Source organism: Perca flavescens, chromosome 3, assembly GCF_004354835.1.
Source record: "Perca flavescens isolate YP-PL-M2 chromosome 3, PFLA_1.0, whole genome shotgun sequence".
In the NCBI taxonomy this organism is placed as follows: Eukaryota; Metazoa; Chordata; class Actinopteri; order Perciformes; family Percidae; genus Perca; species Perca flavescens.
Genome location: NC_041333.1, coordinates 13,283,952 through 13,306,449, shown reverse-complemented (window position 1 = coordinate 13,306,449; position 22,498 = coordinate 13,283,952). Strand labels below are relative to the sequence as shown.

The 22,498-nt window shown below is 39.3% G+C and overlaps 2 protein-coding genes across 2 annotated transcripts; both read right to left on the bottom strand.

Annotated features, from left to right (window-relative positions):
- Positions 1-6,499: 6,499 nt before the first annotated feature.
- Positions 6,500-11,621, bottom strand: LOC114552270 (extracellular calcium-sensing receptor). The gene is made up of 8 exons (XM_028572937.1): positions 11,524-11,621; positions 11,030-11,324; positions 10,642-10,931; positions 10,121-10,416; positions 8,344-8,549; positions 7,994-8,215; positions 7,506-7,629; positions 6,500-7,413 (listed from the first exon to the last, which is right to left on the bottom strand). The coding sequence occupies exons 1-8, from the start codon at positions 11,580-11,582 to the stop codon at positions 6,500-6,502; spliced, it is 2,406 nt and encodes an 801-aa protein (XP_028428738.1). The 5' UTR covers positions 11,583-11,621.
- Positions 11,622-12,586: 965 nt separating this feature from the next.
- On the bottom strand, positions 12,587-21,296 carry LOC114552322 (extracellular calcium-sensing receptor). Its single transcript, XM_028573011.1, has 7 exons — positions 21,021-21,296; positions 20,636-20,925; positions 20,105-20,409; positions 19,014-19,210; positions 18,667-18,888; positions 18,012-18,135; positions 12,587-13,646 (listed from the first exon to the last, which is right to left on the bottom strand). Exons 1-7 carry the CDS (start codon positions 21,279-21,281, stop codon positions 12,742-12,744), a joined length of 2,304 nt encoding a protein of 767 aa, XP_028428812.1. The 5' UTR covers positions 21,282-21,296; the 3' UTR covers positions 12,587-12,741.
- Positions 21,297-22,498: the final 1,202 nt, after the last annotated feature.

The window sequence follows — 22,498 nt, the reverse complement described above, 5'->3', positions numbered from 1 at the left end:
GGTTGACTAAAGTCCCCCCTCATGGCTAGATTTTCTAAAGCCTTAAAACTGAGTCAAGATATCTTCCTAAGTTTGTCCTACCCCTTCACCTTTTTGTTTGGTTTTATCTGATATTACAGATAATCCTAAGAAATACACACCTTTAATGGGTTGTGTGGTTTAAGACCATATTAAATAATGTGTATATGGAAACATTATTGAGAAGTGTCTCTCTCAGCAATAGGCCAGAACTCCTTGGGGCAAAGGGGAATCTGAAAAAATATAACAAGAGGGCTTTTAGCAGTCATTATCAGGGCCTGAGCCCTAACGTCGTCGGTCAGCGAAGGCACTATTGATATTGTTCGGTTTATTATTCTTAACTTAAATAAATCGCAATTTTGAGGGGCTAAACATGCTCAGAAAGTTATTAAACTTTGCACACACAGAATTGGTGGAAATTGACATCTAATAGGGGTCTCGAGCTGGGCAAATTCGCTCTTTAGTGCCCCCTACAAAATTCCAAAAATGTAGCTCCCACAGTGCGTTTCACCTAGATGTATGGAAATGTATCATGTCAAGTCTTACAAAAAAACTCTTAAAGCCATGCACTAAACCCAACAGGAAAGCAGCCATTTTGGCCTGAAGATAGCTACATTGGTCTTGCACTTGAGAGTGGTAAATTGGCAAAGAAGCAGCCCTGTTTCACTTAGATTAGGGATGTCCCGATCGCAAATATCGGATCAGAGCCGAAAACAATTATCCGCTGATATAGACATATCTTTCGCCATATAAAGTATATGGGAAAGCGCAGAATTGTGAGGATGGTCGCTATAGAGTGACGTCAGAATCGCATGAATTCTGATCTGACACTCCAGACTCGATTTTGGGCCACATATGAATTTGAGTCACTTGGGATTCCTCCTAGCGGGTTGACCAGATCTTCCTTAATCAGGATCAGAAAAGCCTTAAGACCTTGATGATGCTGTATTGTTAAGACTTTGAATCTGCGTTAAAGGGTGTGGCAATGGCACCACAGCAAATTTTGATGTTATGTCATTAAATAGGAAGTTGTTGGTACTCTAATGTACATTAGTGGTGGGTGGATCGATCCAAATATTGATAATATCAATACCAACGTTGGTATTTATATTGATCAATACCAGTGTAATGAGATTGATACTTTCATTTTAGTTTCTCTCCAGTATGCTGGTAGCTGTAGAGCTGAGTTCAGATCACACAAACCCACAGACAGGATCAGGCCAATACAGAGAGCAGAGATCTCCATCTCTCAACTGTCAGCATGTGGGCATACTGCATGCATGTTTTTATAGATTTTCAGACATAAGCTTCCTTCTTTTTACTCTACGTCATCTTGCTGTACATCAGAGAGAAGATGGCCTTATCCAGGGGCCTTTGATTAACTCATGTTTAAGTCTTTTCTGTAGGCTGCATGTACAGTATAATCTGCATTGAAGCTGCAGTGGGTAGAATGCAAGAAAAACGTCAGAATTTAAAGTAGAGACCTCTTCCTGCAGCCCTCCTTCTCTCTGGCAATGCATCTGCAGAACAGCCAATATTAATGCTCTGTCCTCCTGAAATTACCTGTGATTGACCAAAGTTTCCCCTCATGGCTACATTTTCTAAAGCCAAAATCAAAATATCTTCCTAAATTTGTCTTACCCTTACAACTTTTTTCATTTTTTATTTGATATAACAGTTACGCCTAACAAATACATGTAATTGATTGTTTGTTTTAATCCCATATTAAATAATGTGTATATGGAAGTATTATTGAAAAGAGAAATTATTTTACTTGACAGAAAGAACCACGCATTTATGTTGTGAATTTGACTTTATTTATTCACTTGATTTTATATTTTCAGCCCATGATGAAAAAATATTTATAAAATAAGAAGATAACTGTTAAAAGGAAATTCACAAAAAAAACAAGATAAAGACTGCTGGATGTGCACAGCATAAGCTTAACAGTGTATGTTACCATCTTAACTATTTCCAAACCTCAGATGTCTTAGGATTGATTTTTGTTCATTAAATGTTTTTGGTTGTTTTTCTCTGGCTTAAACAATATGATGAAACACTTTGGAGCAAATATACACAGTATTAGTCCAAAACTGGAGGCCAGAATTGCAAATATCTCCACAGCATGTGGGCATACTGCATGTATGTTTTATTGTTTTTTAGACAAAACTTTCCCTCCTTCTACTCTACGTCATCTTACTGTACATCTAGTGGCCTTTGATTAACTCATGTCTAATTCTTTTCTATGGGCTGCATGTACTATATAATCTTCATTAAAGCTGCAGTGGGTAGAATGCAAGAAAAACACCAGAATTTGACACTGTAAACCCAGATTTAGTTGTAATTAAACTTTTTAGTGGTCACTAGTTATTCTTTCATGTTTTGTTATAACCATATGGTGTGGGTGGTGGTGGTTGATGATCGCGTTTAACTTTACATAACTATCAAGATAACATTACGTGTATTTGTATATGATATAGGCATAATACTTTCCCTTTGGTAATGTAGCATATGAATTTCCATGAACACAATTCTAAAATGCACGAGAAATAAAGGCTTCTGCTATCGGTTGATAACTCAAACTTGCCGAGAACCTAGACTCATGCAGTAGCCTACCCTCAGTTACGGTCCTTTCGTTCTCCTTGTGACAGCCTAGCCTAAATACCATGTAGCAACATTCACTTCTCTAACATTTAACTTAACATAACTACCAAAATAACATTTGTGTATTTGTATGTGATGTACTGTACTTCCCCATCGATAATGTGTGAATTGCCGTGAACACAATCCTAGAAAGATGCACCAGAAACAAGGCTCGGTTAATAACTCAAACTTGCCGAGAACCAAGACACCGCTTGATTACATTAGATTCGAGTGGGCCGGCCGGTTGCACGGTTACATTAGACTCGAGCGGCCGGCAGGTTGCACGGTTACATTAGAGTCGAGCGGGCCGGCCGGTTGCACGGTTACATTAGACTCGAGCGGCCGGCCGGTTGCACGGTTACATTCGGTCTCGTTTGGCATAGGGTCTAGGCATTTCCTGATTGATTCTACCACCACCACTCCAGTCCAGTGGAGGCGCTAATGAGCTAGATTACTACACACACAGTAGGAGAAGAATACCAGCTAAACAACGGCCAACCATTGACCATAGACAGTATTTAATGGACCAATAGACTCCGTTGCTCTGGACGGAGACCAGTGAAGGCTATTAGAAGCACTTTTCCGGTGATCTCTTGCTTTACTGCGCAGCCTCCAACTGACAGAGACAACGTAAATGTGACGTGAGCAACGTGTCTGAAAGTTGTAAGTCTTCTGGTAGCCTTGCCAAGAGAAATCTCAAACATTTCCAATCTTACAGAGACGGAGAGCGTAGGTATATGTAAGGAGATAACATAAGCACAGGCTAATTATTGCTAACTAACATGCTAGTTAACATTAGTAATTAAACCTAAACAGCTAATGTAAGTCGAAACTGCCTGTGAGCTTCTCCTGTACTATACGGTAATTCCTCTACTGTGCGACAGTAAGTCACTTGGTTATGACACAATCGTTAGCTTATTTTTACAAAAACGTCTGCTACGGAGCTATAACGTGAGCTACAAGGTAATGGAGCCTTTTATACATTGTCGTGTTTCTATAGAAATAAACAATGGACAAATAGAGTCTTTAAACGCTTCAGATGTAAAGTTATTCGCAGTCAAGTGACGTAAAAAAAAAATGGCGGTCAGTGTAATGCTAACAAGAGGTGATCGCTTCGTATGAACAAAATGGCGCCATCGGAGGTTCGCGTTCTGAAGCGAAGCTTACCCCCTTGCCATTGACATATATATAATGCCAACGGCACGAATGAAGTAAAAGAAAAAAACAGGAGTGAGTCGGTTCATTGACGTATGGCACTCGATTCTCCCGGCTCAATGACACGAGTCGGCTAATTAACCGGCTCTTCGGTCAGTTCGTCAACATTAATTTTGAGTCATGAGCAAAAGATGGAGATGAGTAACTTTGTCTCCTGAGGGAAATCCTCTTTGAAGCATAGGATGTTAGAACGTTAATTTAGATTTTTCTTCTTTACTGTTTCATGAATAAAATGTTATTGAATACAATATTCTTAAAATCATACTGACATGAAGGATAAAATGATATGTATATCAACTAATTCTTTTAGCCTGTTTTATATTTGTTATGTTTTTTTGCATGTTTAACTTAACATATTTATTTTAAACAACATGACTCCAGAAAAAAAAATAATGTATGTCTACTAAGGGCTTCTGCACACTTCCTGCGTTTATTTCGGCTCCCATGTTAACAAGTTAGAACTTGCACACTGCCTGAGTGACACACACGTCTCAGGCAGTGTGCAAGTTCTAACCTGTTAACATTGGAGCGACATGCAAGTGTGTTGAAAGCGTTTTCATTCAAAATAGAATAGGAAAAGATGTTTATATCTCATTTTGACACAATTACATTTAGTAAATCACATTTTGATGTTTGAAAGTTTCTAGGTTTTGACATAAATGCAGATATAAATGTAATTTTAAAAAGTAATAATAAATAATTATAGATCTTTAAATATTGCTCCTGTCAATACAGAACGAAATATTCTGTAGCCTATTTTGCAATCAATACTGCCGACGTTGTCTTTGCTGTAATCAAATCAGTATATATTTATGTCAAGGCTGGACTGGCCATCTGGCATACCGGGCATTTTCCCGGTGGGCCAACGCACTTTTGGGCCTTTTTTTATAAACAGAAACAGCAATATGACAGGGAAGAAGCCGCGGGGAGGAGGAGAGTGACCATGACAGGGCCATGGGAGCGAGTGAGGAAAAGATGGAAGAGAGAGTAGATGACGATGTGGTAAGGAGTAGGCAAATTAACAGGGACTTTCAGGAAGGGAGGGAGGCTGTGTTTGTGTGTGTGTGTGTGTGCGTGTGTGTGCGCGCGCACGTGTGTGCGCATGTGTCACGTCATAACGACAACAAGCAGTTTGTCTGTAACATTAAAGTTAGTGGCTGTCAGGTAACCTAACTGTTTAAGCTTACATTGAAAATGCTAGCGGTTAGCCTGTTGGCTAGCTGAAAAGTGTGATCTATAAAATCAGTGTTGATACAATCATCAGTGTTCCTTGAATTGCTTAATTAGCTTCTCTTGTATTGGTGCTCTTTTCCAGGGGATATACTACTCTCAGCTTTATTGTAGCTTTTGGGAAGGTTTATGGTTATGGTTATTGTATTTAGCAGGCACTTATGTCCAAAGCGACAAAATATGAATCTTACAATAGTTAAATTTAAAGTTGCTAAGCCAATATTAAGCAAAATAGTAATAATAACAATAATGGCAATACAATATCAAATATCAACAATAAAAAAATATAAAAATACCATAAATATACAAATCATAACTCTAAGAATGAATGAATTATTTAAGTGTAAGATCAACAGATAAGTCTTGAGACCCCTCTTGAAGGATCCAAAACTATCACATGAACGCTGAACACTAGGCAACTCATATCATAGAATGCACGCATATTTTAAGAGGACTGTCTGCAGGGAATGTGTCTGACCAATCACGATGGGTGTGGGCCGCCTGGGCCAAAAATGCCAGGGCCGATTTTTTGTCCCAGTCCAGCCCTGATTTATGTTTAACATGAAGTATACTTCTGCCTGAGCACAGTAATTTTATATTTATTATCTCAGGAAAGGGAATTGAAATATAAAAATATGTATATTGAAATATGTGCAAACAAATATATAAATATACAACAAAATAAAGTTGAAGATCACGCTATTATTTCATTTTATCAATGGGAAACATACATGTGTACAGACGAGGCTAGCAACAGAAGCACCGCGTCATTTCTGGTGTGCAACGACACCAGAAATGAGCCGCCACGCAACTGACACGCGACAGAAACGCCACACTCACGCTACACAGGCAGTGTGCGGGAGCCCTAATGATTTTGTCTACTGCATCAACTTACTGCTCTGTGTTAATACAACTTAACCTGTTAAGTTTCACCTTGTGTAAAAACTTAAATGGTTTAAGGCATGGGTTTCCATGCAAATTTCTAGTTAGGTCAACTAATTCGGGTAGAGTGTAGAGACCTCTTCCTGCAGCAATGCAATAATCCTTTAGTATGGGATTAAAACATAGAACCTATTAAAGCTGCACATTTGTTATACATATTATATAATAAAATAAATATATTATTGAAATAGAAGCTATTTTATGAAAAAAGAAAGAAATGTTATGTTTTAAATTTGGACTTTTGCATTGACATTTTCTGCCCATGATAAAATAATGTTGGTAAAATAAGAGGATAACGTATTAAAAGGACATTCACAGAATGTCAACAAAAGACCAAGAAAATATTGAATGTAAAAAGAAAAACAATTTAAATCAAAAAGATGAAGATTTTGTTGGATTTTCTCAGCAAAAACTCTATATTGTATGTTGCCATCTTAACTTTTTCTAATCATCAGATGTCTTGGGATTCATTTTTGTTCATTAAATGTTTCTTGGTGTTTTTATCTGGCTTAAACAATATGATGAAACACTTTGGAGCAAATATACACAATATTAATCCAAAACTGGAGGCCAGAATGGCAAATATCTCCACAGCAACAGTAAATTTCCCAGGAGAGCTGAGATATGCAGGAATAAAGGTGATCCATACTGCACAGAATATCAGCATGCTGAAGGTGATGAGCTTGGCTTCATTAAAATTATCAGGTAATTTTCTAGCTAGGACAGCTAACACAAAGCAGAAGACAGCCAGTAGGCCTATGTACCCAAGCGCAGCCCAGAACCCAATAGCTGAGCCTAATGCACACTCCAGGATGATTCTCTCTTTGTATATGGTTAAGTTTTTCATTGGAAAAGGGGGACTAAGAATTAACCAAATAGTACATATTAAAACTTGAATAAACGTGAAAGAAACTACAGTCATTCTTTGCTGTGGAGGACCAAACCATTTCATGACATTACTACCTGGGAGTGTAGCTCTAAAGGCCATTAACACTACTACTGTTTTTCCAAGAACACAAGACATACAGAGGACAAAGGTGATTCCAAACGCCGTGTGGCGCAGCATGCAGGACCACTCAGAGGGTGCTCCAATGAAAGTTAATGAACATAAGAAACATAGAGTCAGGGAGAAGAGCAGCAGGAAGCTCAGCTCAGAGTTGTTGGCCCTGACAATCGGGGATGTCCTGTGACGATAGAACACAGCTGCTGTTATAATGGCCAGACAGGCGCCACCAACTGAGAATGTAGCCAGGATGATTCCTAGGACCTCGTTGTAGGAAAGAAACTCTACAGGCTTGGGGAGACAAGTGTCTCTCTCTGCATTAGGCCATAACTCCTTGGGGCAAGGGAAACAATCAGGGGAATCTGAAAAAATTAAGCAAAATGTATTGTAGTGGTTGTAATGTATATTTGATTTTAAACAGTACACTGGCTATGTACAGGAGAAAAACCAATACCTGTAGCATTGCTAATCTCTCCCTCAGGACACAGTATACAATCATAACAACAGATGGGTTTTCCTTTCTGCAGCACTTTACGAGTTCCTGGAGGACAGCTGTCAGTGCACACTGACACAGGCATCTGGTACATAGAGACAAACAAACTCACATATGTTCAGGTGTGCTTGACAGCTTTTTCAATCCATTCTAAAGTTCAGCTGAAGCCAAAATTAGGTTTTAGCAGTATGAGTGGTTGTCTTTCAAAGTCTCTATCTTTTTTGTACAAATTCCCTTTTTCTTTTGTTGCTATCCCTCTACAGCTCAGCAAGGGAATACTTTTTTGTAAAATATGAAGGAAGAATTTAATACTGAAAATATTATTACTACAGCCGGAATGGACATGAGCAATGTACAGTGACTTAAAATTATTTCAATGTCAGTACACATATCAGACCCTATGAGATTATCATATTTGATGACAAAAGTATTGCTTTTGTGCTCCTTACTTGTGTGCCACCGTCCACCCAGGTGATGTTCCTGTTGACTTTGAACTTCTGGCCTATCGGCAGTGATGCATCGTAATGCCCTACTGTCACCAACTTAATGCTGCCAATCTCACTTTTTTGCCAGTTAATCAGCTCATATCTGGCCACAGGATCACCATTGGCATCAAAGGACACATCATAACCATTTCGGGAAAAATTTACTTTTTTCAGCTGAGTAAGAACCTGTGAAGATAAAATAAAGGAAAGCTGTGAGGGACAGAAATTAAATAATATTAAATAAAATAATTCTTTCATTTTAGAAATTAAAGCAAAAAAAGCATTGGGGTTTTCACTTATTTGTTTCAACTGACCTCTTTGGATTCTATCCTGGTGAATTTATCACACTGAGTTGTAGAATTAGTTTTCTGGCACACTGCTTTATGAATGGCATGAGCTATTGCATAAACAGCCTTGTATACCATGTTAGTGATCCGGAGCTGAGATGTGTCAGTGTACGGGCTCTGGAGCGTCTTTATGTCTTCAGTTCCGTCACATAATCTCTCGTCTTTTGCTGCACCTAAAAACACACAGAGACAGAGAAAGGTGTTTTTTAGCCTTTAAATTATCATTCTTTCTTTGTGTTTATTGTTCTTTTTTATTCCATTTAATCTGTCAATAAAGCTATATTGTTGTATATTTAACATTACAACATAAAGCACTGTTTTTCCTACATTTCTTTTTTTTTAAATAGTGGCTGTTTCAGTGTGTGTCAGTCATATTTTTTTCAACCTTCATGTAAGCCAACTCACAAATAACACAAATCGTCATTAAAAATAAGTCACATTTATAAACGCCAAACATTTTCCTTTAATTATTGTCTTGACCTGTTTTAAGGAGGACCTTTAACCCTCAGTAATGCATGAAGAAGGCCAACACGATTATCAGAGACCCAAATCACCTCCGCCACAAACTGCTCTACCTGCTGCCGTCTGACAGACGCTAATGCAGCATCCGGTCCTGCACTACCAGGCTCAGGGACAACTTCATCACACAGGCCATAAGACTGCTGAACTCCTGAGCTAATGACGACAATACTGTCACTTTCCCTTTCATACTTTATACTGTCACTTTACCTTTATACTTTACAACCTCTCATTACGCATACATTTACCACATTCCTGATGACATTACCGTTTATTCTTTTTGCACTTACTATACACTTTGTCTACCACATATATATTTTATTTTATACTTTACACTTATATTTTATCTTTGCACTATTTTATGTCTTAGATTCTCATTTTTATTGCATGATATTCTTTTTGTACATATTCATTGTTGGAGGGAGCCTGAGATCTAGAATATTTTTGCCAACGACTACTTCTCTGTAATTGTTGTGCATATTACAATTAAGAACTTAAAAATTACAACTAATAAATAATCAGTAATCACTGTCATTATCACTATAATAACAACTTCATATGAAGGTAAATATGATGCAAAAGGTGAGAGCTTGTAGAATACAATGTGAGAACTTGCAGAACAAAAAATCTGAACTTGTATGTTAAAATTTGCACTTGTAAAAAAGTATTCACACACATGTGATCTGAATTTGAAGTCACACAAAGACAAAAAACACATGAGAGCTTGTAAAAATATTACAATTAAGAACTTAAAAATTACAACTAATAAATGATCAGTAATCACTGTCACTATAATAACTTCACACTAACTGTAACTAATACATTTGAGTAAGTACAATTTAAGAAATTGAGTAGTAGCCTACTTAGGCTTGGTGGGCAGGAGAATGTCTACTGAGTGCTTGTGTTCAGGACTTCAGTGATGACATTGTGAAATCACTGCAGCAAAGTTCATACATAATCTTCACAAAGACAGCAGAGTGCCTACATTTTTCCTGAAAGATCATCATAACACGTGAGTTTATTCACAGAGATGAGATTCACCTTATGTCCACCTCATGTCTATGATCAATATCGGTAATTTCCCTTTCAATCTGGGGTTTGGTCTTAAAGCAGCTGCTGAGTCTTTAACACAGGAAAATCCACTCAGATAGACATCCAAAAAAACAACACAACCGAAAAAGTCCAACTTTCTGTCCTATGCTAAAAATCTGAGAAACTTTCTCACTTTTTCCCAGCCTGCAGTTGAATGCATCCTCCCAGAACTCAGTAAGCACTGGAGAGGCAGCCACTTTAGAGGGAGAGAGATCCAGCAAGAAGTCTCTCAGACCTGGGATGACAGATCGCTCAATGGCAAATCCGATGGCTCCAGCACAGAAGCTGAATCTCAGCAATTTTGGGTCTGTTACCCAGGCTTCACTGCCTATCCACTGACGAGGTGGAGATGGCTCGAGCGACAGCTCCTCCAGCAGAAGCCTCGCCTCTCCAAAGGCTACAAATGCCACAACAACCATAGCTGTCGACCTGGAGAAACATTTACGTTTTTAAATGTCTATCAAGATAGGATACTTTAGTATTTGGTCTGACTGACCGTTTTTATAATAACATCAGTACTACATAAACAGGATGAAAAATATATAAATTTCCAATTTGCCACTAAAGTAATAAATGTATCTCCAATCTTATATTTTACAGAACATTTTTGTTGTGCTTTTGTGTAGGTCAGTGTCAACACAAGGAACATCATACCTGCGGATAACGTCAGCTACTCTCTGGATCCTGCTACGTGGGTGGGTCCGATAGAAAGATTCTGAGTATTCCACACAGATCCCCTCTCTGTGTGCTGCGTCCAGGAAAGACGTCATACCACTATTGCCATAGTCCGAATCTGACCGGACAGCACCTATCCAAGTCCAGCCGAAGTGTTTTACCAGCTTGGCCAGCGCGTCAGCCTGGAACTGATCACTAGGGATTGTTCTGAAGAAACTCGGGTACTGCTGCTTATCGGACAGACATGCACAAGTGGCAAAGTGGCTCACCTAAAGGAAAATAAAAGTGTAATTATTTAACAGAACATGGAAAAAGTACTGGTCTATAGGCTATTACAAAAAGTTTCCCAGAAATTCAGAATATTTACTTGAGGGATGTTAAAGGGCCCGATGATGCGCAGCATGCTGATGGTTGGCGTGGACCCAGACTCACCAACGACAGCCATCACCATACCAGATTGTGAGCAGTTGTCACCGGTGTAAAACACCGGGTCCAGGCCATTTGAAAGCTGGAATGCCACATGCACCGCCATGGGCACCGAGGCACATGAGTCGTAGATCTGATAGCCGAGTTTGATTCCCGGCAGCAGCTCCGTGCTGTTGTTTATCTCCTCAATGGCGAAGGTCATTGCACGTGAGAAGCGCAGTTCACGGGTGTTAATGCTGCAAACAGACACTGTGTCACTATTTGAGTTTTACAATTCACAATTTTAACAGAAATATAAAAAACACAGGATTTGATATCAGTCCAACATTCACAAGAATCTTAATGTACAGAGTTAAATAAATCTAAAATGCTAGACAATTGTAGGCACATCATACGAATCAAAACATCTCTTTTTCCACACTCCCTCTTACTAACCTCCCTGTGCATCGTAGTGGCTCAGGGATGGTGGTGTAGTTATGCTTCACTGTGTGCATGTTGTAGTGTATGGAGAAAACACCCCCAATAACGTAGTCACCATCCATTGAGAATGCAGGGAGACGAGTGGTACCCTGGAGCTTACATTTCACAGATGAAGTCTGAGTGCTGACCCCAGCACCAGTCCTATCCTCTATAAGCCCAGTCCTTTGTTTAACATAATCCTCAGAACCATTCAAGGCAAGAGCTGAGTTCAGATCACACAAACCCAGAGACAGGATCAGACCAATACAGAGAGCAGAGATCTCCATCCCTCGACTGTCAGCATGTGGTTATACTGCAGGTGTTTTATAGATTTTCAGACAAAAGCTTCCCTCCTTCTACTGTACATCATCTTACTGTACATCAGAGAGAGGATGGCCTTATCTAGTGGCCTTTGATTAACTCATGTCTAAGTCTTTCCTGTGGGCTGCATGTACTATATATTCTGCATTGAAGCTGCAGTGGGTAGAATGCAGCCCTCCTTCTCCCCTGTCTGTTGCACGGGCAATGCATCCGCAGAACAGCCAATATGAATTCTCTATCTCTCTAACATGACCTGTGATTGACCAAAGTCTCCCATCATGGCTAGATTTTCTAAAGCCTTAAAACAGGTGCAAGATATCTTCCTAAGTTTGTCCTACCCCTACATCTTTTTTGTTTGGTGTTATCTGATATTACAGATAAGCCTAACAAATACACACCTTTGATGGGTTGTGTGGTTTAATCCCACATTAAATAATGCGTATATGGAAACATTATTGAAATACAAATTATTTCATGAAAGAGAAAGGCCCACACATTTATCTTGTGAATTTTGACTTCATTTATTTATTTAAAATTAAAAGTGTCAGCCCATGATAAAAGAGTATTTGTAAAATAAGTCAATAACATATTTATTTTGTTTTTATTTATTTATTATTTATCTTGAACAATCAACAATATTGCAAAAGAAAAGAAAGCAAAAAAATTTTAACCAAAAAATTAAAACACAAACAATTAGAATTTACCAAAGACCAATAAATAAATAATAAAAAAGGATAAGTTCGAGAAGGAGCAGGCGGAAGCATATTAAAGGACAGTGACCAAAAAAAACAAGATAAGGACTGTGTTGGATATGCTCAGCAAAAGCTTTATACTGTATGTTGTCATCTTACCTATTTCCAAGCCTGAGAAGTCTTAGGATTGATGTTTGTTCATTAAATGTTTCTTGGTGTTCTTCTCTGGCTTCAATAATATAATGAAACACTTTGGAGCAAATATACACAGTGTTAGTCCAAAACTGGAGGCCAGAATGGCAAATATCTCCACAGCCACAGTAAATTTCCCAGGAGAGCTGAGATATGCAGGAATGAAGGTGATCCAGACTGCACAGAATATCAGCATGCTGAAGGTGATGAGCTTGGCCTCATTAAAATTATCAGGTAATTTCCGAGCTAGGACAGCTAACACAAAGCAAAAGACAGCCAGTAGGCCTATGTACCCGAGCACAGCCCAGAACCCAATAGCTGAGCCTAATGCACACTCCAGGATGATTCTCTCTTTGTATATGGTTAGGTTTTTCATTGGAAAAGGGGGACTAAGAACTAACCAAATAGTACATATTAGGACTTGAATAAACGTGAAAGACACTACAGTCATTCTTTGCTGTGGAGGACCAAACCATTTCATCACATTACTCCCTGGGAGTGTAGCTCTAAAGGCCATTAACACTACTATTGTTTTTCCAAGAACACAAGACATACAGAGAACGAAGGTGATTCCAAACGCTGTGTGGCGCAGCATGCAGGACCACTCAGAGGGTGCTCCAATGAAAGTTAATGAACATAAGAAACATAGAGTCAGGGAGAAGAGCAGCAGGAAGCTCAGCTCAGAGTTGTTGGCCCTGACAATCGGGGATGTCCTGTGACGATAGAACACAGCCGCTGTTATAATGGCCAGACAGGCACCACCAACTGAGAATGTAGCCAGGATGATTCCTAGGACCTCGTTGTAGGAAAGAAACTCTACAGGCTTGGGGAGACAAGTGTCTCTCTCTGCATTAGGCCAGAACTCCTTGGGGCAAGGGAAACAATCAGGGGAATCTGAAAAAATAAAACAAAAGGCCTTTTAGCAGTCATAATTAGGGCATGAGCACTAACAACGTTGGTCAGCAAAGGCACTATTGAAATTTGGGTTTACTATTCTTAACTTAAATAAATTGCAATTTTGAGGGGTTAAACGTGCTCAGAAAGTTATGAAACTTTGCACACACATCAGAAGTGGTGAAAATGGACATCTAATAGGGGTCTCGAGCTTGGCAAATCGGCTCTATAGTGCCCCCTACAAAATTACAAAAAAGTAGCCCCCACAGTGAGTTTCACCTAGATGTACGGAAATGTATCATGTCCAGACTTACAAAAAAATCTCTTAAAGCCATGCACTAAACCCAACAGGAAATCAGCCATTTTGAATAAATATGCACTTTTTTGGACATCTTTGACCATTTGCAGGCATTGTACTTTAAGAAAATCCTCCTACATTTTTGAAGAATGTGAGATTTCATTTAAGGGATACTTCACTGATTTAGCATTAAGCTTTGTATCAGCAGAAACACGTTAGTATTTTTGAATAACCGTGCTTCCCTCCCTCATGAGATGAGAGATCTCTGTATTGTGGGTCTGGAAAAAATCTTCCAATGGCGTAAAACGATGATTTTTGCGTCATCAGAAGATTGTTTGCCCAGAGGCAATGGACTACAGCCAGTAGTAGGAGCTACTTGCACATTTTTTCAATCTGCCCATAGGGTGTTGGACTGTGGTCTTTCTCCAAAGATTGCCGAAGCAAAACGAGCGTCAGCCATCTTGAATCCTCGCTACTGGCTTCTCAGCAGAAAACTTTTAGATAGATAGATAGATTTATTCATCCCGAAGGAAATTTTAGAACAACAATTATGTGCATTCAAACTACCACACACATGTACCACCGGGATACATTGGTACAGAGAATATTCAGGAAACTTTATTACAGAAGGAATACTCGACACACTACGCAAGTTTTGTCTGCTACGGAGACCAGCACCTCAGCCTGCGGTGTTGCTTGATGCCGCTAGCCGGTAAGGGGACATCCTCAGCGGTGTGTGGAAAGCGGGACGAGGGTAAGAGTTGGAGCTGTTGTGGCAAAATATGTTAATCTGGTTTTTAATTGAATTATGGGGACATATACAACATGTATCAATGTGATATACTGTAGATAGGAGATGTCAATGTGTCTGCCTGGTGGGAGTCACAGACTTTCTCTCTCCTAGTGCTTCCCGCGCCTGCCTTCCTCACTTGCTACACATAGACTCTCCCCCTCATGCAGCTCCTCAGTTGCCGCTATGCAGCAGCAACAGCCACGGATGGCCTGCCGCTGTATAGCCACAAAAGCCACGGCGGGCACCACTCTGCTGCTCTGTCGCCGAGTAAGACTAGTGGAGGTGGGCTTTTTTAACACGGACTGTTGCAGAAATGGGTTGCTTGTATCAAACTAATTACTGGTGGAGTTTGTGACTGTTAGATGCCGACCATTCTACATTCCACGCAAATTTACAGCTGTGTTTATACTCAGTGTTTACAACCTATCAAGCACTAATGCCAGTATGTGTTAGCTGAACTTTATGGAGCATATAATGTGTGTGCACTAAATGTAGCCTGTTTCGTATGTAATTTTTATATAATGTCGTTTTTATATATTTTAATTGTGTAACCACTTGAGCCACGGTGAAACGTTGTTTTGTGTATATGGTTAAAATGACAATAAAACACAGTTGAGTTGAGTTGACTGTCTCACTGTCTTTCTGTCTGTAAACGGTAGGCGTGGCTTGGGAGCGGACTCAGAGCAGCGAAGCAAGTGCATTCTGGGATTTGGTGTCTTTCATCCACATGAGCCAAAAACACATTTCCTGGCTTTTCTCAGGCTAGAAGGCACCAATTTCAATTTTTTGTTCACATTTATACTACATAAGTGACAGATATATTCAGCTTTCCAGCAGTGAAATATCGCTTTAAACATAATTGCCGTGTCGACACAACAAATTTCGATATTACGCAATGAAACAGGAAGTTGTTGTAACTTGAATGTACATTGTCAAATCTGCCCCAAATTTGCCATGCATGATGACTGTCCAGGCCTGAAGATAGCTACATTGGTCTTGCACTTGGGAGTGGTAATTGGCTCAATAGCGCCCCTATAAAATTACAAAGAAGCAGCCCCTGCAGTACATTTCACCTAGATTAGGGATGTCCCAATCGCAAGTATCGGATCAGAGCCAATATGGGCATTTTTTAACTGATTGGGGATCGGCATTTACCCCAATTACCTTGCTCTGTTCAGCTCGCGTTCATAATGTGCATTTTTTATGCCTAGTTAAATAACTCTGGTTTCGGCTATTGGTGCATGTTACAACTTTAAAACATAATGATTTAAATAAGGACTATTTAAGTGTTCAGACTGGTAAGTTGATGTATGACAAAAACAATTATCCGCTGATATATAGACTTATCTTTCACCATGTAAAGTATATGGGAAAGCGCAAAATTGTGAGGATGGTCGCTTTAGAGTGACATCAGAATCGCATGAATTCCGATCTGACAGTCCAGACGTTGGTCGCATTTTTTCTGGATTTGGACCACATATGAAAGTGCCCCAAATCAGAACAAGAAAATATTGGATGCCATGTGACGTGGGCTGTTCACACTGTCATGAAATAATCAGATTTGAGTCACTTGGGATTGCAATCTGAACGTAGCTACATGTCAATATTAAGTTATAGTGATAGCGCCACCTACTGGAAACAAAACGTTTCTTTGATGTGCTCCACCTAGCGGGTTGACCAAATCTTCTTTAAACAGGGTCAGAAAAGCCTTAAGACCTTGATGATGAAATGGCAAGCTGTATAATTTGTAAAAAGGCATATAAGATACAGTGGTAACACAACAAATGTATACAAGCATATGCACATGCTGTCCTGGGTTTTAACTTAATAATAATCCAAAGGAAAAATCACAAAAACACTTTGTCATGAAAATTCATTCAGATTGAGCCATTTGATGATAATTCCACCTTAATTATTAAAAAGTATCGGTATCGTATAGGGCTGTGCAATTAATTGAATTTCGATTTCAATTTTAATTTTGGCTCCCAACAATCACCAACATAGTATAATCGAGAAAAAACTATTATTTTGCCATGTTCTGTTTTGCAAGAACACTCTTATTTTGTCTTGTGTTCTGAATGACACGCGCATGCGCACATCCGCACACGCACATCTGCCCCTCCCGACGCCAGTCAGGGAGGCAAGTCGTGTGCACATCATCCGCTAGAATTTAAAAACTCAGCGCGAGTAAAGATGACAGCAGCGTTTGGTGAGCAAAAAAAGGCAAAACCAACTCAGTTGTCCGGGAACACCCCCTGCTGTAGTAGACGGTGTATTCCCCCGACACACTCTATTCACTTACTGTTTAAAACTTTTTCCAGCTTAGTGGGGGTGCATAGGCTTACTGCTCAAAACCAACATGAAAAAGGTTAGCTAGCAAATAAGCCCACTGACAGTGACATTATTGTTGATATTTTGGCACAATCTTTAGTAATGACAATAGTAGTGGTCATAGTGAGTGAACATGTGATGTGAGATGCACATTGTGTTATGTCTGTGGAACTGTTCATTAGCTGTGCAACGTTATGTGTGATATCTGTAAAGCTGAACCGACTCACAGTAGTAACAGATTTTATTCTGATCCAAAGACTTTCTGTGAGATAAGGACATTAACAGATTACGCCCTGGAAACTATCCATTATATCCAAATGTTAATGAGTAATCGTGTTAAATAATCGTGATTTCAATATTGACCAAAATAATAGTGATTATTATTTTTTCCATAATCGAGTAGCCCTAGTATCGTATTGGTATCGTATCGGTATTGGCGATACTGGCCATGTATTTACTTGGTATCGGATTGATACCACATTTTGCAGTATCGCACGCCACTAATGTACATCGTCCAATCTGCCCCAAATTCCTCATGTGTGAAGATTAATGTCCAGGCCTAAGGACATGTACATGCCAATATTGATTAATGAAATTCAGCTTCATGTGACAAACATTATCCAATTTACATGACATTTTCATTGTGTTTTCTAAACTTGATACAGAGCAACATATGCATATGCATGTGTAGTGTGTTGTCTAACAGCGTGGCGGCCATTTTGTGCATTTAGCAATGAAACAGGAAGTAGTTGCAATGCATCATATCCATCGGCCTGCACTCTGTGCACTGTTCAATTATGGTGCAAATGCACGGCCATGTCGACCGGCATCCCGCCAATACCCCGACATGCCGGGAGGTGCGAGGGTCTGTTCATCGCTGCTTGCAGATTTAATGTATATTTTATGTTGTAGTGTAGATATACATTTGGGGAAAAACAAATACCTGTAGCATTGCTAATCTCTCCCTCAGGACACAGTATACAATCATAACAGCAGATGGGTTTTCCTTTCTGCAGCACTTTACGAGTTCCTGGAGGACAGCTGTCAGTGCACACTGACACAGGAACCTAGCACATAGAGACAAAGAAACACACACATTCAGGTAAGCTAGGAAGTTTTTTTCAGTCCTCTCTTCAAATAATATATTATTATATATATATATATATATATATATATATATATATATATATATATATATATATATAGAAGCTTCATTTAGAGCTGAACTTTTTTACACAAAAATATGTACAGTTTTGTGTAAAAAAAGTTCAGCTGAAGCTAAAATGAAGCTTCTGCAGTCTGGGTTGGACAAATCACTTGGTTATTAGTTACAGTCATTAGTTACATAGTTAAAGTCTTTTTAGTAAAAATTCAGTTTTTATTTTGTTACCATCACTCTGCTGAAGCTGAGAAAGGCAACACTTGAAAAATATGGAGGAAGAATTTCATACTAAAAATCCTTTAACTTTGGAATGGATCTCTTCCCAGCCAGTATGGACATGAGGAATATACAGTGACCAAAATTCTAATAATGTACACATATCATACCATTTAGGTTACCAACTGTAATGTTAAATTATTGTTTTTGTGCTCCTTACTTGTGTGCCACTGTCCACCCAGGTGAGGTTCCTGTTGATACGGAACTTCTGGCCCACCGGCAGTGATGCATCGTAGTGCCCTACTGTCACCAACTTAATGCTGCCACTCTCACTTTTTTGCCAGTTTACCAGCTCGTAGCTGGCCACAGGATCACCGTTGGCATCAAATGACACATCATACCCATTTCGGGAAAAATTTACTTTTTTCAGCTGAGAAAGAACCTGTCAGAATAAAGTAAAGGAACAAGAAAATAATATGAAATAAAATGAATGCTTAATTTTATAAAAAGTATATTATAGCAACAAAAAAACAGCATTGGGGTTTTCACTTATTTGTTTCAACTGACCTCTTTGGATTCTATCCTGGTGAATTTGTCACACTGAATTGTAGAATTTGTTTCCTGACACATTGCTTTATGAATGGCATGAGCTATTGCATAAACAGCCTTGTATACCATGTTAGTGATTCGGAGCTGAGATGTGTCAGTGTACGGGCTCTGGAGCGTCTTTATGTCTTCAGTTCCATCACACACTCTCTCATCTGCTGCACCTGAAACACAGAGACAGAGAAAGGTGTTAATTGACATTAACATTTACACTTTCTTATGTTATTTGTTCTTTTTTGTTCCATTTTACCTGCCAATCCCGCCTTGTAGAAACTCATAACTATAGTGTTGCTTATTTTACATTACATTTAAAAGCATTGCTTTTACAGACCTTTCTTTCTTGATTGATATTGATATTAAGCTATACATGGTTATATTTTTATAGATATTTAATGAGCATTGTTGGAGAGAATCTGAGATATAGATTTTCAATCGACTGTAATTGTTGTGCATATTACAATAAAGAACTTGAAAGTAAATACAAAAATGAATGATCTGAAACCACTAAGAACTTCATACATATTAACATATACTGTAACTGATACATGCTAGTAAATACAATTTAAGATATTTATTAGTAATAATTTAGATTGGTGGCCTGGAGAATGTCTACTGTGTGTTCAGAACGTCAGTAATTGACATTGTTAAACCACTGCAGATAACTTTATACAAAATATTTACCATAACAGCAGATTGCCTAAACTTGACCTGAAAGATAATTATATTAAGTGAGATTATTAAGCCAGTAGAGTGTGCGGGCCCCATGTAGCCTGAGTCCTTTGCAGCAGCCCAAGTTTCAATCAGACCTGCGGCCAGTTGCTGCGTGACACACCCCCCTCTCTCTCTCTCTCTCCCAACCTTCCTGTCTATCCACTCCGGTGTTTTATTGATATCAGTAATTTCCCTATCAATTTGGGGTTCGATCTTATAGCAGCTGCTAAATCTTTAGAACAAGAAATCCCACTCAGATAGACAATCAAAAAACAACATACAGTAACACGACTACAAGAATCCAACTGTGAGAGTCTGTCCTATGTTAAATATCAGAAAACCTTTCTCACTTTTTCCCAGCCTGCAACTGAATGCATCCTCCCAAAACTCAGTAAGCACTGGAGAGGCAGCCACTTTAGAGGGAGAGAGATCCAGCAAGAAGTCTCTCAGACCTGGGATGACAGATCGCTCAATGCCAAATCCGATGGTTCCAGCACAGAAGCTGAACCTCAGCATGTCTGTGTCTGTTACCCAGTCTTCACTGCCTATCCACTGGCGAGGTGGAGAAGGCTTAAGCGACAGCTCCTCGAGCAGAAGCCTCATATCTCCAGATGCTGCAAATGCCACAACAACCATAGCTGTCGACCTGAAAAAAAAATTTAAGATTTTAAATTTATATCGACACAGTTAACACAAAAAAATATGATATAGGATACTATAGTGTTTGGTCTGACTGACTATTTTTATAACAATATCAGTAGTAAATAAACGTAATAAAGATTGATAAAGAATCTCTCATCTTATATTTTAAAGAACATTTTTGTTCAGGTTTTGCGTGCAGAAGTTCAGTATCGGCACAGGAAACATCAGACCTGCGGATAACGTCAGCTACTTTCTGGATCCTGCTACGTGGGTGGGTCCGATAGAAAGACTCAGAGTATTCCACACATATCCCCTCTTTGCGTGCTGCGTCCAGGAAAGACGCCATTCCATTATTGCCATAGTCTGAATCAGACCGGACAGCACCTATCCAAGTCCAGCCGAAGTGTTTTACCAGCTTGGCCAGCGCGTCAGCCTGGAACTGATCACTAGGGACGGTTCTGAAGAAATTCGGGTACTGCTGCTTATTGGACAGACATGCACAAGTGGCAAAGTAGCTCACCTAAAGGACAACAACGGTGTAGTTATTTAACAGAACAGGCTAAATCAGCACTGGTCCATATAAAACACATTTTCCCAGAAATTCAGAATATTTACTTGAGGAATGTTAAAGGGCCCAGTGATGCGCAACATGCTGATGGATGGCGTGGACCCAGACTCACCAACGACAGCCATCACCATACCAGATTGTGAGCAATTGTCGTCGGTGTAAAACACCGGGTCCAGGCCATTTGAAATCTGGAATGCCACATGCACCGCTACGGGCACCGAGGCGCACGAGTCGTAGATGTGATAACCGAGTTTGATTCCCGGCAGCAGCTCCGTGCTGTTGTTTATCTCCTCGATGGCAAAGATCATTGCGCGTGAGAAGCGCAGTTGACGGGAGTCAATGCTGCACACAGACACTCATGTCACTGTTCAAATTTACAATTCACAATTTTAACAGAAAATACATAAAATGGGGAAATTGAATACCAAAATTCAAAACACAGGATTATATATCAGTCCAACATTCACAATAATATTAATAAATAATAATAAATAGAGTCAACTAAATCTAAAATAGACCTATTCATTTGTTTGTTAAATATAAAAAAATCACTTGTTAAACATATCTATGTTATACACTTGTTACTCTTGTGAAGAGCTTTGTGACTTAGTATAGTAAAGTATATTCAACTATGTTTGTGAACATAATACCTGCAATTTATATGGCAAAATAATGATTTTGCAGTTCGCACTTTTTAAAGATTTTAAAACTACACATAGGCTTTCCAACATTATTGTAAGGACACCATACAAAGCAAAAACATTTCTATCCCCACACAATTAAACATCCTCTTACCCCCCACTTCTCCCTCTTACTAACCTCCCCGTGCATCTTAGTGACTCAGGAATGGTGGTGTAGTCATGCTGCACTGTGTGTATGTAGTAGTGAATGGAGAAAACACCCCCAATAACGTAGTCACCACCCTTTGCGAATGCAGGGAGACGAGTGGTACCCTGGAGCTTACATTTCACAGATGAAGCCTGATTGCTTACCCCAGCACCAGTCCTATACTTTGTAAGCCCAACCCTTTGTTTAACACCATCCTCAGAACCATTCAAGGCAAGAGCTGAGTTCAGATCACACAAACCCAGAGACAGGATCAGGCCAATACAGAGAGCTGATATCTCCATACCTCAACTATCTGGATGGGAATACTGTATGTGTGTTTTCACAGGTTTATATAGATTTTCACACTAAGGCCACCCTTCTTCTGTTGTACGTCAACCTTCTGTACATCAGAGAGAGGATGCCCTTACACAGTGGTCTTTGCTGAAATCTTGTCTTAGCCTTTTGTGTGGGCTGCATGTACATTCTGCATTCATTGTACCAAGCAAACCCTGGTCTGACAAATTACATTCATTAACCTGACCTTTCGAGGAAACAAGAAATACAGTAGTTACCCTGACTTGGTATATTTTAATTTGAAAATGTACTGTAGAAGAGTCTGATGGTTGTTAAAATCTCCTCTTCTCCTTGGCCTTTGACACCTGACTTGGATATTTTGATTTGATTGTTTTATTGTATG

What these genes read in the sequence shown, in the direction of transcription:
- LOC114552270 (XM_028572937.1), bottom strand. Translation starts at nt 11,582, where the DNA reads ATGCACACAGTGAAGCATAACTACACCACCATCCCTGAGCCACTACGA. An exon ending in GTAGCTGACGTTATCCGCAG is followed by an intron (nt 10,417 to 10,641) that starts GTATGATGTTCC and finishes ATGTTTCTCCAG; the next exon opens with GTCGACAGCTATGGTTGTTG. An exon ending in CAACTGCAGGCTGGGAAAAA is followed by an intron (nt 8,550 to 10,120) that starts GTGAGAAAGTTT and finishes GTGTGTTTTTAG; the next exon opens with GTGCAGCAAAAGACGAGAGA.
- LOC114552322 (XM_028573011.1), bottom strand. Translation starts at nt 21,281, where the DNA reads ATGATCTTTGCCATCGAGGAGATAAACAACAGCACGGAGCTGCTGCCG. An exon ending in GGCCCTTTAACATTCCTCAA is followed by an intron (nt 20,926 to 21,020) that starts GTAAATATTCTG and finishes GTTGTCCTTTAG; the next exon opens with GTGAGCTACTTTGCCACTTG. An exon ending in GCTGGGAAAAAGTGAGAAAG is followed by an intron (nt 19,211 to 20,104) that starts GTTTTCTGATAT and finishes TTTCAGGTGCAG; the next exon opens with CAGATGAGAGAGTGTGTGAT.